The 15,461-nt window shown below is 40.4% G+C and overlaps 1 protein-coding gene across 1 annotated transcript in view; it reads right to left on the bottom strand.

Annotated features, from left to right (window-relative positions):
- Positions 1-15,461, bottom strand: part of LOC119742519 (ATP-dependent RNA helicase TDRD9-like) — a 61,468-nt gene that overhangs the window by 25,313 nt on the left and 20,694 nt on the right. The window contains exons 17-28 of the mRNA XM_038218478.1: positions 14,914-15,025; positions 13,662-13,715; positions 12,709-12,828; positions 12,295-12,402; positions 11,669-11,769; positions 10,752-10,841; positions 9,294-9,410; positions 7,904-7,991; positions 6,728-6,835; positions 5,464-5,583; positions 4,803-4,892; positions 4,432-4,551 (exon numbers count right to left, since the gene is read on the bottom strand). Of these exons, the coding sequence (XP_038074406.1) occupies positions 4,432-4,551; positions 4,803-4,892; positions 5,464-5,583; positions 6,728-6,835; positions 7,904-7,991; positions 9,294-9,410; positions 10,752-10,841; positions 11,669-11,769; positions 12,295-12,402; positions 12,709-12,828; positions 13,662-13,715; positions 14,914-15,025 (1,228 nt within the window). The remainder of the gene's footprint in view (positions 1-4,431; positions 4,552-4,802; positions 4,893-5,463; positions 5,584-6,727; positions 6,836-7,903; positions 7,992-9,293; positions 9,411-10,751; positions 10,842-11,668; positions 11,770-12,294; positions 12,403-12,708; positions 12,829-13,661; positions 13,716-14,913; positions 15,026-15,461) is intronic.

Below are 15,461 nucleotides of genomic sequence, written 5' to 3'. Positions count from 1 at the left end.
TCTATTTATAAGGAGTTAGATTAATGACAAAAAATTGGTTGTGTAAAATAATTTATAATACAGCATACAACTTTATTTCTGAGTTAAAGGTAGGGTAGATCTTACTTGTCATTTTTCAACATTGATTTTGTTCGTTTGAAGCAACAAAAGTGCTCAAAATCTAAAGATGGGTATTTAACATACCTGATGAACTTTTAGCTCAGTAAATGCTGTATATTCCAAGAAAATGTATGACAAGAACAACAACTGTCCCACTGGGTTGATTTTTTGAAAAATTATAATTTTGTACCTCAAAATTCATTCACGTAGTTATTACAAAAACTGTGAGTTTTCAATGTGTAGTTACGTGAACATTTTATAATGAACAGGTTTTAGAGCCAAGAAGGGTGCACTCTGCTCCACAGTGCCCCTTTAACCCCATACTTCTCTGCATATTAGTGACAACTGAATTTTAAACAATCTTGCTGTTTGTATTGAATTGCTGGCACAATTTCCTGCTGTTTTTAAATTACAAACGAAATAACAAAACCATTCATTTTCCCACACCACATTCTTGCAAAAATGTAATGGAAATATTAACAAGCACATCTTTTCTGTAATGCATAATAAATGCATTATTATTTCAAATATTCATTTTATTCATAAAAGGGGGGGGGGGAGGAAGCAAACAGTTGATTTTGTGTTGGCATTGGTTACTTCTTTTAGGTATGCTTGAAAACAGATTTTGTGACCGGAGCATTACTTTTTCCGCTTTATGCCGACCGTTCCGTCGCGGCGCAAACAAATTGCAGGTCGACCTGAGGCCGCCCTTAGATTACGCTGTTCGGGCAGATGAAAGAACAAATCAACAAAGGATTACAACTGTAAGTTTACTGACAGAAACCGAGCAATGCAAATGGAAACATGCCATTAGCAAGGATGCGTCAAGGCTATCGAGACACTGGGAAAGTGGTTGAGAGAAATAATGAATAGAAAAAACTGAGAGAATTTCTTAAGACGTCAGACTTGAAAGTCAAGGATCTTGTCCTAATGGTGTTTCTATTTTTATTGTATCAATTTAACCCACAAACAAAAGAACTTATCCTTTGTGACATGGTATAAGCAACTTGAAAAGCTAACGCAATTAGATTGCAACGTTCAAAGGCGGCCTTGTTGTTATGGCAACTGTCCCTTGTCAAACCCCTCCATTTCAAAGAAAAGGTTAGAGGAAAAAGACTAGGGATTGTGGTTTTTCTTATAAGCCCAAGGACAGACTAGGGACAGGAAAGCTGTCTCATATTTTGAAAGCTTGGAATAAAGCTGCTTGGGTTTTACACAGGAAAGCAGTGACACGAGTTTGGAAGTGAAGTGTAAGTATTCATTCTTAAACATAAATGAAAATACAATGTTTGGCGCATACTTTTCGATTCAAAATTGTAAAAACGCAGCTCCTGTACATGAAAATCCATGCTATAGTACTAAAGACGTGACTTTAAATTACCGATGACTTTAAAATGGACACCATTCGCAAAAAAATATGTATTTCTCCCGAGTCAAGGAATACAAATATGAAGCAGGTTATTAAATACTAAACTGTAGAAATTTCAGCTCAGTACATACATTCGTATCAATGAGAAAGTTGTAAAAATGCTGCTTCAATGTTCTCAAAGCAAAGCAAGCTTTCTGTTGAAAGCCCTCCCAGCCAAAATGTTCGTAAATATATTTTGTACTAGCGCCCTCTTGTGCTTGATCGCCAGATCGTCACTTGGGAAAATTATTCTTATTTACAGGATGCTAATTCCTCTTTTCTTGAAACTGACAGCACACCAGGCGCACTGATTTCACAGGATGTTTCATCTTATCACGGATCCTCTACTCAAGGATAAACAACTCGTCTGAGCTTGTGTACAAAATGCACGGAATGGATTGTCTACATGCGTGATAATGCGCGTCCGCGCATAGAACAACGCATAGAACATGTAGAACAATGCGCGCGTGCCATGAATCCCCGACAGCTGCAGGCGCAGAATATGAAATCTCGATGAAACCTGTCAGAAAGTTGACTGCAGTCGCGTGCTGAGTCTCGCACATGGGTGACGTGCAAAGGCCGTATCACGCATGTAACCAGAAATTTGGGGAAGTCGTTTATCCTTGAGTGATCTGTGATCCTATTATATACTTACGACAATAAATTTCACATTTTTGCAGTTTTGTTTTGAATATTTGCATATGGTGTCTATTACCTTTGAATTATATTGTGCAACCATTCTACTTAAATGTAAGACCATTCTTGATTTATCTGTTCAATTTTTACATTTAAGTAAACATAGAGTCAAAGCTTCGATGGTAAACCGGTTCACTTGCACGTGTTGCTAAATTTGAAGTTTGGGGGATTCATATTTAGTCAAACTAAATCCTTATGATCCTTCCAATTGAATTGATCACATGACGTCCACTGACAGTTTGATTGGTTGAAAACCCCCGAATCAGTTTTTCCACTAATGCATTGGAATTAGTAGCTCGAGGGGCTATATTGTTGACGGCTCGTTCCCACCTGCTAAAACCATCTGCCAAAGATGCATGTCAAAATCGGGAAAGAAAGGAATATTTTTATGGACAGTAATCCATGCCTAAATCTGCTTCAGGCTTGAAAGGCTCTGGTGTATTGGAGTGAGGGGTTCGGCGAAGCGGAATCTGTGGTGAATGGGGTGTTTGTTTATTGAAGCAGAGGTGTGTTGTACTGAATCAATAGCATGTGAAACCAGAAATAAGAAAAAGGCAAGCAACTGCATAAAATGTTTATTTGCTTTGCACTCTTTGGCACAATATAACCAGAGCTGTGGTAAATTGCTGTTAACCTGTTCGTGAAATTCCAGCGCTATGGAAGACAAGGTGATCCGCGGATCGCAGTGGCGCCCTTTTTCTGCGGTTGATCCTTGTATGTTTTGTGTTCTTAAAGAAAGTCACATTTTGTGCATTTTTAAACAATGACCTCAAATGACCCCTACATGACCTTTGATCTCCAATTTTTGGAAGATTTGTCATGAACCCCCACCCAAGGATCACTCCATCTAAGTTACATTGAACTCCATCAAATTCTGTAGACCAAGAAACATTTGAAGCATATTTGAACAATGACCTCTAATGACCACTACATGGCCTTTGACCTCAGTAATGCGATAGAGAATTATGTCTTCCCACCCAAGGGTCACTGCATCTAAGTTTCATCAAAATCCCTGAAAGCATGTAGAAGTTACACCTTTTTTCAAAAACTTAACCTAAACTTTAACGTACACACGGTCATCCCAGCAGACGGAAGTTCTGGGGTACTGCATTGTTGTCCCTTTATCCCTTTTCTTTAGAATTTCACTTCTAGGGTACCGTTTTCCTATAGAGTGAGTAGTGGGGTAGCATTGTTCCCTAAATTTCCCTTTGTATGAATACCCTACAAAGTAGCTGTGGTAAGAACGAGGATACAGGTCTGCAGGGATAAGGTCATACAGAATTTAAGACTGGTAAGCGTCACCCAAAACTTCGTTTAGGCGACACACAAATGTAATGTCCGTGACAGAGCCAATTAACCATGATTTCTTATTAATGATTCAGAGGAATGATCCAAACTCCTAGTCTGTAATCTCCTTGACCATTGCTAGATGATGGAATGTATAAGATTCGAAAAATACATTTTCAGGTTTATTCAATGATCTCTTTAAGTACAAAAAATGTCAGGTTTGTGATTGTGATGTCCGTGAGACTGGAATTGCCCATTAGTAAAATTTGTAACTGGACCCAGAAAACAAATTAAATTTGTTCTTTCTTTTTTTACAAATAAAGAAAAAACAAACTTGTCATTTGACAGAAACATGACATGTGCATACCTCTCCAAAGAAAGAAAAATGTTTAAACAAGGAAAATTAGCTTTGCCAAAAGCAGATTATGAAAGAATGGGGGGCACATTTGACCAAATAAGAGCCAGCCTTTATTTGAGAATCTCTTCAATTATCATTTATTTAAGACATATTTTAAAACCATTTCTTGCAGTAATATTAAGGGTACATTTTTTTTAAGGTGGTGTGGGGGTTGGGAGTTGGGAGTTGGAGAGGGATACCTGGTATAATATTATTGTGGTGTTTATTTAACTGCTTTATACCAAATGTCTCAAAGCGCTTCACAATTATTATCCCTGTTCATCAGGCTACGAGATCATTCTCTGCAGCAGCTCAAGATCATGTCAATCTGGTCTCTACCTTCACAGGTACCCATTTATGCTCCTGGGTGCAGAGAGGCAATTGTAGTAAAGTGTCTCGCCCAAGAACACAAGAACCACCCACATACGATTGCGCAGTCAGACACCGTGACTATTGGACTGCAGCACATCACGTGGTTTCTACTGGTCTATTTTTTGTTTGTTTTTTAGTTCTTTAAGAAGAAATGCAGAGGGAAAGCGCTTACCTTCGCCGTCATGATTCTATTACAGGCCAGCTGAGTTAGTCGCTGGGTTGCTACGGGCAACCACTGGTTGTTAGGCAGGTGATAGAATGGCTTGGTCTCACACAGGACGCACTCAAAAGCCTGTTGCGGAAAAACAAATAAGGTAAGATCACTTTGGTGGTCGAGCGGTAAGACGTCTGCACTAGTAAGCAGGAGGTCGGGTGTTCCAGTCCAACCCAGGCAAGCTTGTGGATATTTTTCTTGCAAGCCCTCGGACAACACTGAGTGTACACTATTAACAAAATGCCATTTGGTAAAGGGCAAACCCAGTTCTGAATGTTGCAATCCACAATAAGAGATATCTGATCACTGTTTCTTCCCTTTGATTTTACCTGAAATGGTATTTCTAGCAGACTTCTGGGCATCTTTCGCAATTCCTGCTTATCAACTTCTCCTAGATTCCCGTAGTCCAAATAGAACACCTGAAGAATAAACGATAACAGTTTAAAATTATTTTTCAGTAGGTTCAGATGTTAAAAAATATTGTAACTCACTCTCAACTCAGAGCTAACATGGTAATGGAGTATTTACATTTGTTTACATTGGTTTTTTTAAAGTAATTATTATGAAACTTAATAAGTTTACAAAACTAAATTAAATATGGAAATCAAATCTGAAGTTGGTAATATTTTGAAAGAGGTTTCTTCACTACATTTTGAATCAAATTGACAAAGCTACATCCCCTTTTTTGGGGGGGGATGGAATGTTCCATTTCATAAAGTGAGCTCTCACTATAAAATGGCAAGGGGCAAAATTTCGGATAAAACCAAGACTGACCGACAAAAATAAAAAAACTGCCTTACAATTTTAAGAGTCCAATAGTTTTACCAGACCAGTGTCAACATTAGAAGCAGTCAATGTTAGAAGCAGCATGTGACTGGCTCTCAGCCAATCAAGATACAGAATCTGTGGGTAAGGTGTTACAAAAAATCACTAGACTTGGTCCAGTGGTCCATGGATTCCACCATCCCTGTTGGTGTCAACCTAACCTACCCTGACTCTGTTCCCGTTAGTCTGCACGGCCTCAATGCGTGATCTGTAATACTTCCTGTCATTCTCCTCATCAGTGAACGGGGCCAAGCAGTACACTCCTGCCTTAGGCTGCTCATCAAGCTAAGAAAGGAATCGTACCAAAATAATGTTAACCCATTAACACTAGTGCTACATTATATTACATTGTATCACAGTGTATTACACTTCATTGTTTATTCCCTGATGAACACATCATACGAGAGTGCTTGGGCAGTTTTAGTTGGTATAGGGAGTAGCAGGCAGTGCGTTTTTGGGCAGTACAGGGAGTAACGGACAGGGTGGTTTGCGGTGGTTCAGGGAGTAGCAGGCAGGGTGGATTGGGGCAGTACAGGGGAGTAACAGGCAGGGTGGTTTGGGGCAGTAAAGGGAGTTATAGGCAGGGTGATTTGGGGTGGTACAGGGAGTAACAGGCTGGGTGGCTTAGGGCGGTACAGAGAGTAACAGGCTGGGCGGTTTAGGGCAGTACAGGGAGTAACAGGCAGGATGGTTTGGGGCGGTACAGGGAGTAACAGGCTGGGTGGTATGGGGCAGTACACGGAGCAACAGGCAGGGCAGTTTGGGGCAGTACACGGAGCAACAGGCAGGGTGGTATGCGGTGGTACCAGGAATTACAAGAAGGGCGGTTTAGGGTGGTACAGGCACTAATGGGTTAAGCCTAACCCTGCCAGATGCAACACAGCGCAACAGGTGTAAAATTCTGTGGGACCTCGCTGCATTGAGCCATCAATACCAGTGCATAAACAGCGAATTCTGAATCAATGAGAGCTAGTCCCATTGAACAATGCCACTGTTGTATCCTGTGGCAGTTGGTGACCACAGACTCTGAGGCAGTTTGGCCTTCAGATTTTTTACCTGATGGATCTTGCTGCACTGAGCAGGCTTCTTACTTTGACAAGCATTGTAAGTTGTTGCATTAAACAGGTTTTCTAGATAAAATACCCTGGAGGATTATTTGCTGTTTTTATTTGCAGCACTATATTTTCTTTTGGTAAAATGGGCAGAGTGAATCTTTAGGTACCAAGGAATATAATTTTCTTCTTAAGCTTCTGAACACCAACTGAGCTGTCTAGCCCAGTGTCGGCAGTTCCACCATTTGTCAACATCTTTATTCAAAGGGCGCTAGTCAGACCTATGCATGCCATGTAGCCAGCGATCAAGCCCAAAGTCACAAAGCTAGCAACAATGATAAATGATTTATTAACGCTCAATTATACAAGACACTCACCAGTACACTCCGCATGCTTGGACCATTGGTTTGTCTCATGATGTTATCCAGATGCTTGAAGGTTTCCTGATCGGCATAGTGGGCCCAGAAACGATTGCCGTCCACAACCTAGAAGAGAAAGCGTGAAATTCAGACCTAAATCAGCACTGTTAATAAGTATCTCAAGTAATTTCAGATCCACAATAGCAGTGCTACGGTGCATTTAAGAACTTCACTAAATCAGAGTTATATTTTTGGCATGTTGAGGATTAATGTTGAAAGAGTATTTTTTGCGAAAAGTAAATATTCATCGCACAACTGTCAAGAAATTGTTGGAATTTCTCTCATAAAGTTTGAAAATCACACAGAAAAATGGCAGACCATAGACTGTGGCTGAATCTCATGTTGGACAATTATTTTGTTTTTGTTACTGTTACTTCATTTCCAGGTAAATCACTTCAATATGGAATAATTTCACGGGGCGTTTACTACCGGTGCAACATTTTAGTAATGACTATTTCACGAAAGTTTAATAGTGCGTAAGTGCATAACAAAATTATGGCTTAACTTGCTCAATCATTTTCGGTGGCGTAAGCTGTGGTGTAGCAACTTAAAATGATCTATTTTACCAGCAAATCGTGATTGTCGTGGAGCTTGTTATTGCACAACTTATCAGTGTTGATATAAGACACTAAAAGCTTTGTGTTTGAATAAAAATAATTGCTATTTTACTTGTGACAGCGTTTTTAGAGTTGCAGCACAATTCTGAAAAAAAATATTTCCAAAATGGCGGTTGGATCTGATTCAACGACTGTTTCGTGACCGAACAAAATCATACACAGTCATTGTTACTGCTGTTATTATCCTCGTCCAGGAGGTTTTGATTATTTAAAACGTAGCGCAGGTACGCCAAGTTTTGCTTATTGTAAGCTTATTGCGCAGCTGCACAAAAACTTTGTAAGCAAGGCATACGTTACGCACCGTTTCCTGAAAGCGGCTGCTGTAGTCTTTAGTCTATGAAATGATATACATTTTCTCCAGGTTTTTAGTTTGTTTTGGGGGTTTTAGGACATAAAACTGGCTCACAAAAGTGTACACTTATTTCGTTTTGCAACATCCCAAAGACTCGGCAATGTGTTGCCATGAAAATTACAATGCATTTAATCTGGTAACCAGCAGGTCAAGGGAACACATTACCTCTGTGACATAGATATCAACCCAGTTCTTATTGGCCGGCGGCAAGGGAACCTGTCTGGGCGCACTGGTGTCAACTGAAGCAGACAATCTATTAAAACAAAAATCAATTAAATACAATTAAGATGAACGAAAAGTTTTTAAACCCTTGTAATTACTTCAAAATCCTATGAGAGGTTTGGAGGATTCTAAGGATTGAGGAAAGTAGACATAGACACTGAGGTAGTGTTTAAGACTAGCACCCCCCCCAAACCTTGAATAGGCTTCGTCTTCCATTCAGCCAAATATTGTCAAGATGACCTTAATCCTAACTGTCCCAATTCCTCCAAAATCCTCTTTGAATAATGGAGAATTTCGAGGGAATGAGGGCCTTTGAAAATTGAAGCACTGGAGGATTTTGCAGGATTGTAGGCACAACAGGATTTTGCCTCCTGAGGATAATGGAGGATCCAGGCTACCAGGCCCCAACTGAGGCTGGATGAAATTGGAGAATTGAGGCTAAAAAAAGAGAAGATTTTGGAGGATTCAGGCCGATACTTGCTTTATGTATGCATGCTTGGGCAGGCATCCAGCATATACCACTGTTTATTGTGGTACAGCCTCTTTACTCCAACTGTTTAGGGCCTTGGCACTGCCAATCCACAATACAGGATAACAATGAGTATTTCAATAAGTTACACAGGCTAATGAACTCTTGAGAGCATTGAAAATACAATTATGTGATAACATGACTGCAAACCCAGGGGACGATTTTGAAGGATCCAGGCACAGGCCTCCAGTAAATTGTTTTGAAGGATTCAGGTGCTTAGAGTTTTTTGTAATCTTTGCCATTGGAGGATAGTGCAGGATTCAGGCTGCTTCTGGGCAAAAGAACTTAGGGAGTTAAGGTTTAATAAAACCACTTTAGAACCTTTGCGAAGAATTTTAATGTCTTGAAATTTAGTCTAAAAGTGGTGTTTGGCCTTTGGGCACAAAATTGGTTGCAGGATTTTCTTATGTGGCACACTTTAACAAATCTTAGAAATTTCATGGTGAGTATGTAAGAATTTCTCCAACGTTGACAAATTATGATAAACAATTCTCACTTCCACTCGCGTATCCAATACTTGTTTTCTTAGTTTTGGGGCATGGTTTAAAAGGGTTCACTGCGTACCTCAAAATAAAGTGGGAAAAATGCACAGAAAAAAACCCCCAAATAATTCTCTTGTAACTTTGTAAGAGATCAGTGAGCTGAAGATTCATAAACGTTACGTGGATATCTATTTATGAAACTTGGGGTAAAACCAACGCTCTGGCAGAGCTGTAGAGGTAAGTAATCAAAGCTTGCCATATAGTTGGGTGTTTGTGAAGAGGTTTGCTAGGGTAGGGTAGGGGAAGGCCTAGTCCCTTTCACCTGTTGGTTCTGAGCTGTCTGGATGACTGCGAGGCATTGTCCTTGGCCTCCTCGACAACTTTGACGTCCGCCTCATCAATCTCATACATCTGGATGGCCAGAGGGATGCGTAGCAACCTAACCAAATTCGAAGATGGAAGTTTTCATGACGTCATAATCATTGTGTTTTGAGCGGCCGTGCAATGAGTAATAAAAAGTAACACATACATTTAGTATGGGTCTGTAAAGAGCATCCGTCAAGGCCATAGACATTAATATACTTGTTTGCTGAACATGAGGGGACAAACCAATACAAGGTGGTACCCAAAAAAAATTTACACTTTTTCAGAGGCAGATTTTCCTATATTTGAAGAGACACATTAAAACTGTTTTAAGATATTCCTGAGAAACATTTTTGTTTTAATAATCGGTTTCAGATTTATTGTATTGTATCTAGTTTTTACTTTAAAAAAAAAAACACTCATACTCAACATCACATTTAGCATGCAGTGGTAATGTTGACCTTAGTACCGTTTCAGTGAGTATCAGCGTTTCCCCTGCCCATTCTTTTGTGAGGCGGCCCGCCTCGGGACTTTTTGAGGCTGCCTCGGCCTTTTTTGGCAAATATCGCCGCCTCATGGGTACGAAAAAGGAATTAAAAAAAATATTATAGGCAAATCTGTGCATTTTATGTGTGTGTCTTGGTATTTCACCTTCGTATTCTCCGGACTAATTGTTAGTGTTCTTTGAGATCGTCATTCGTGCCGTGAACGAAGACGATGCACGTCCAATTCTCGAGCTAGTATGGAGCCTTTTCAACGTCCGTGTGTATATTACTGGTCGAGTCTGGGTGCATGTCGGACTCGAGATTTTCGACTGAGTGACGAAGTGACAATGATCCCATTTATGGATACACTGCGCAATCCTAAAATGAACGCACAGATCCTCCGTGCTTAACAAGGCAGATAGTCCCAGAATGCTGCGCGCGTTCCGGCTGATTCGCAGTGAGCTCCTCATGTGCAATTGGGCACGTGGTGCGACAATCGTTGGTTGCACAGCACGCGTGCATACATTATGTATGACCCAGGTACCCTGCTCAGCCTGCCGAGCATTCGGTGAATGCAATTTTTTCGTTTTCAAAAAAAAGGCTACAAAACTGTACCAGGTAATGGTTTTCCAATCAAAAATCCTCAAAATACATGCATCATAGTCCATGAAATGGGGTTTATTCGGAAGCTTGGACTTTTAGGAGAACACGAAAGTTTTCGACCAAATTTCGTTTACCACCTCACACCTACCACCAACACAGGGGAAACACTGGTGAGTATAGCCCAAAAATACTTCCAGAAATGTGGGGAATGTAGTCTCTTGTGCTAGCTGAGTGCATTGTATACATATAACTATTAATTAAGTTTTAAAAATGATTTTGTCAAAAATGTACACATAAGGAATTGATTTGACAGCGGTGTGTTTGCATACCTCATTTTCACCGCCATGTAGACTGCAGTCAGGATGGAACTGGATTCTGAAGTGGCCACGGTGTGAGGGCGCTCAAACTCTATAAAGGCCCTATGAATTAGAAATAGTGTTTCAAGAGGTTACACGTAAATATATTGTAACGCAAATTACTAGTTATGCAGCGAAGATATGTAGCGATGTCACGTGATTGCGATAGCATAGTAACACAGCAAGCCCCCACAGCGGGCGTAGGTAAGTTGTATCTGTTGCGCATACTGCAATCTGCTGTTGTGCAGAGGTGCTAACAGAAAGTTAGACAGTTACACTGGCAGCTGCTTAGCGAGCCACTGTACAGTGTTATCACCAGTGAGTAGAGCCAAGGGGGTGTGGGTTACACTGCACAGCGTAATTACCTCAGGGTTGCAAACTCATTTACTGAGCCGCAACGCAGTATTGGAGATGTGCATGTAGCATGAGAAGACGCCACGCAAACATTTGGAATTTAGTATATCTCTTATTAGAACTTTTTGCCTTTTCACGACTAGATGTTCTGAACTAGATTCCTTTTGTCACTGTCCTCCTTTTATTGTCTTATGTCAACCCCACTAAAGGTATTCAGTTGCCAAATTCTCAATAAACAGCGATATATTTTCTCAAAACAAACGGCCTCTACAAATGGCTCGCACACTATACGCTCAGCCACTCGGGCGTTGGGGTGCCGGCAGAGAAAAACATCGCAATGTGTGTGTTCAGGAATTTTTTTCTTAAATGGATATTTTTTCAGACTTGTGTTTTCCCATTCGTATTAGTTACTGAAACAAAACCTGGTATAAAGGAATTAAGCCTGACCAGCTATCAGAGTTTATGTACGAAAACGTAAATGTTAAACGTAAAACGTAAAAATGGAAATGTTCAAGTACTTCATAGGATTGACCAACCTTGATTCCTCAAAGTAGAGATGCTTGCCTTTGCCGCACTGCTCAAAGAGGTTAGCGATGGCTGCCTTGTACAGGTAGGCATGGGCTGGCAGATTACTGACCTGTGATATTAACAGAAAGAAATTTGCGCGAATATTCACACGTATGCTTGGTAACTAACACAAATAGCGGCTGACACGTGATGATGAATGGCCCAGTAAGAACTCGGCTCTCACTCATGAATATGTATGAGGTATAGTAAAAACAAAATAATAAAGTCTGTCACGAGCCAATGTGGCCCATCAGGCCGGCATTTATCTCCGGTTTCAGTGGCACGAAACGACTGAGAATATTTCTACTCCACCTGGTTGGGATGCCAGTCCATCTCAGGTTACTCCCCAGCTAATGCCGGTACCCATCTATACTTCTAAGTGGAAAGCGGCAAGTAGGGGTTGAAGTGGCATGCCCAAGGACAAAATTATGACCAGCAGCTGGATTCAAACCCCTGACCCTCTGATCATGAGTCACGAACCGTAACCAACAGGCCACACTTCCCTCTGATGTATTAAAGTTTTACTGCTGAGGCTGTAGTTAGGCAAGAAGCATGCTACCCACCTCCTCCCTAGTGGGTGTCCCAGGATTCTTACCATGACAGTGGTGCAAGGATCTTTGCCAGATAGCTGCTTCAGAGCGTGGACCTCGTCCGGCTGTTCACAGCTGAAGTAGTTGGGGTAGAACGCTCCAGCCAGGACAATCTGGAACGACAAAACAGTTATTTTTTTCAAGAAACAAAGGTTTTAAAACACTTCTCTGCACAGCCTTCTATTTAGTCTGGGTCAAAGACTAAATAGATACCTGCTAAGCATAAAAAAGTTTGCTTAGCAAAAACAGGTTACCAGCCAAAATACCATGCAATGTCTATTGCATGTGACCAGTTCTCAGCTGACTTTTGCTTAGCACTAAAATCTGCTAAGCAGTAATTTCCGCTTCGCAGGTCTGTGAAATTGGCCTTCATAAGAACAAAAATATTAAGGGTTTTTTATTTTTATTTTTAGAATTACCTTGAGGATCAGCAGATCATCGGTGTGGTCACTCTGGTTCAACTTCTTGTGATTTCCCCTCGGCAACTGGATGTTGTACTTGGATAGTCGGTCGCTAAGCTCCTTCACCACTTCAGCAACCTGAGGTCAAAATTTGCAAAACTCACTTGCAATCAAGATTACATTCCCCCTGCTAATTTGTTTAGTTTCATCCAAGCATGCAATACAAAAAGTTAGTCGCTTTTGAATGAAAATTGACCCCCCCCCCAAAAAAAGTGCCCACGTTGAATTATTGAATTATCCCTTTACAAAATTTGAGTAACTTCCCGACCATAATTCTGTTTTCGCGGGGTAGGCTGCTTTCCCTCCCCACAATCATCGTTCTGGGTGACAATTTCACCAGACCTTCATTTATACATATTCAATATTTTGATGCGAGATGTACATTGCCCATAGTGTGCCTGATGAACAACGCAAAATGGTTATTAATGGGCGACTTTTTCTGAGCCTCATACATATCCCGCAGGGTTCACCCTCAACTTTTTGTCACTAGCCAGCCGGACTAGTGAAACAGACTCTCATCTAGTCCATGGGCATATTCACTAGTCTGCAATAGAATTTTACATTTTTGCACCAGAATATCATAAACAACAATGTTATAATTTTGACTCGCTAGGCTGACTACTTAGGGAATAGTTTGACTAGACCGCCGCTGTTTGTACTCCTATTTGGCGAGCGGACTACCGCTATGGTCGAACCCTGGTATCTCGTACGCGTACCATTTCTCATGGTCCTAAATAACCTGGAGGTTTTGTTAGGGTTGCCTTGCTGTGGTCAACTTGCTGCTATAATATCTAAAAAAGTGACCTTTGATTAGCTGACTATAGAAGTCCGTACTATGCATGCCACAATGTGGTAAACATAGCGAGAAGTCACTACATCTAAAATCTATACAATCAATGACCAAATCTCACCTCTCTGATTCGATTAATTTGGATCATGTGCTTCTCCCCCCACTTCCTTTCATTCTGTAAAAACAAATACAGAAAAAAGAATTGTTATTAAGGAACACATAAAATTATCAGCACTTTTTGAGATACTGACAAGACAATGGGGAACTTCTAAAGATGCATGTTGAATGACATATATTTCCTTACTTCTGCACAGCTTTAAAACAAAAAATAATAGAGTTCACTAAAATTAATATCGTCCAGCAATCAAGTGGCTTACTTTTTTATCACACACAAAAATGAAGACATTTAACCCATAAGTCCTATACCACCCCGAACTATCCTGCCTGTTACTTCCCTTCAACAAGCCAAGCAGGGTATCGTTTCAAAAATTAATCAAGGAGTGGATACAAGTGCTCTGCATTTCCAAATAATTTCGCATTAATTAGATCGTTCGTACTTGGATTGCATATTTGCATATTCTTAATGCACCTGAACTGGCTGCCAATCAGGATTTGCCTGCACCTGCACTTGACAAAGAGCTTATTACAATAATATGAAGAAAATCATATATGTATTGATATATTTCTGTGAGACAGCGAAATAATTATTTGATCGAAATAGCTATTTGACAGATGTAAAAGAAGAAATCCAAGTTTACATTTTTTAATGAGTCAGGTTGGCGTAGCGGTACTTTCCTCGCCTTCCACCGCTGTGACCCGGGTTCGAATCCCGCCCGGGCCAATATGTGGATTGGGTTTTCAGTCCCTACCTGATTCCGTGGGTTTTCCTCAGAATATTCTTCTGGGCTTTTCCTCCCACCTCTAAAACTGTAACTTCTTCTCATTGTCTTCTCTCCACATGTTTCTTCAGGCTTGTGAGCTACAGTGCCTAGGGCGCTTTTGAGGAATCCTTGGTTTCATTACCAGAAATGATTAATAATAATAATAATAATGAAGCTCTCAAATTATGAGGGTAAAGAAGAATTTTGACAAAAGTGTGGATTTTGACAAACAATAAAACCATCGCCATTTCTTAATTTAGGCTTTATTTTCAGCGCCGTTTTTCACAATATACCATAAAGATGATGTAGTTTAGGAATGTCTTGAAATAATATTAACATGTCTCCCAAATTCCAAGAAATCTGCATCTGAAAAAGTGTAAAAAATATAAAAACTTTGGACCACCCTGTATAGCATCAATCCTTTAAAATCCTCCATTTTGCAAAGAGGATTTTAGAGGATTTCAACAGGTTAAAGGTAGAATTGAGACTCACCATTCCAGCTCTGAGGAATCCTTTGGTTTGTCTGAGGTGGTCCCATTTGTTGTATGCGTTCAGGATAGCAAGGCAATCACTGAATGAGTTGGCTGTCCAGTCCAACTTAGCGCTGAAATAAACACATGAAAAACAGTTGTACTGCTGTGAACCATTGTATGATATGTTTAAGTTGTGTAATATACAAATACCTTGCATGGTGCTTGTTTCCCTGCAACATACGATCTGGCCAGTTTCAAGAGGAATGTTAATTCCTACCTTCAGTTTTTCTGAGTACCTACTACTCTTCCTTTTATTTCTCTTGTAGCCCTGTACCTTGAGTGGCTTTTAGCCTTGTTTAGGGTGAATACACATTGACATAAAATGAAGCAGTAGTCAAATCAGCCAACACCTTCAGACCCCTGATGACGAACAGAGCATACTGTTCGAAACATTGAGTTCAATCCAACAGGTTCTCATACATACTCACAAAAGAGATATTTCCACATGGTGTTACCGCAAACCTCTCACTTATTGATCTTTCCACCATGCAAACCTGCGAGTCTCAT

The sequence above is a fragment of the Patiria miniata genome, unplaced genomic scaffold (assembly GCF_015706575.1).
Source record: "Patiria miniata isolate m_02_andy unplaced genomic scaffold, ASM1570657v1 HiC_scaffold_6, whole genome shotgun sequence".
Lineage (NCBI taxonomy): Eukaryota > Metazoa > Echinodermata > Asteroidea > Valvatida > Asterinidae > Patiria > Patiria miniata.
Note: the sequence above shows the minus strand (reverse complement) of the source record. Positions and strands in the feature narration are given on the sequence as shown.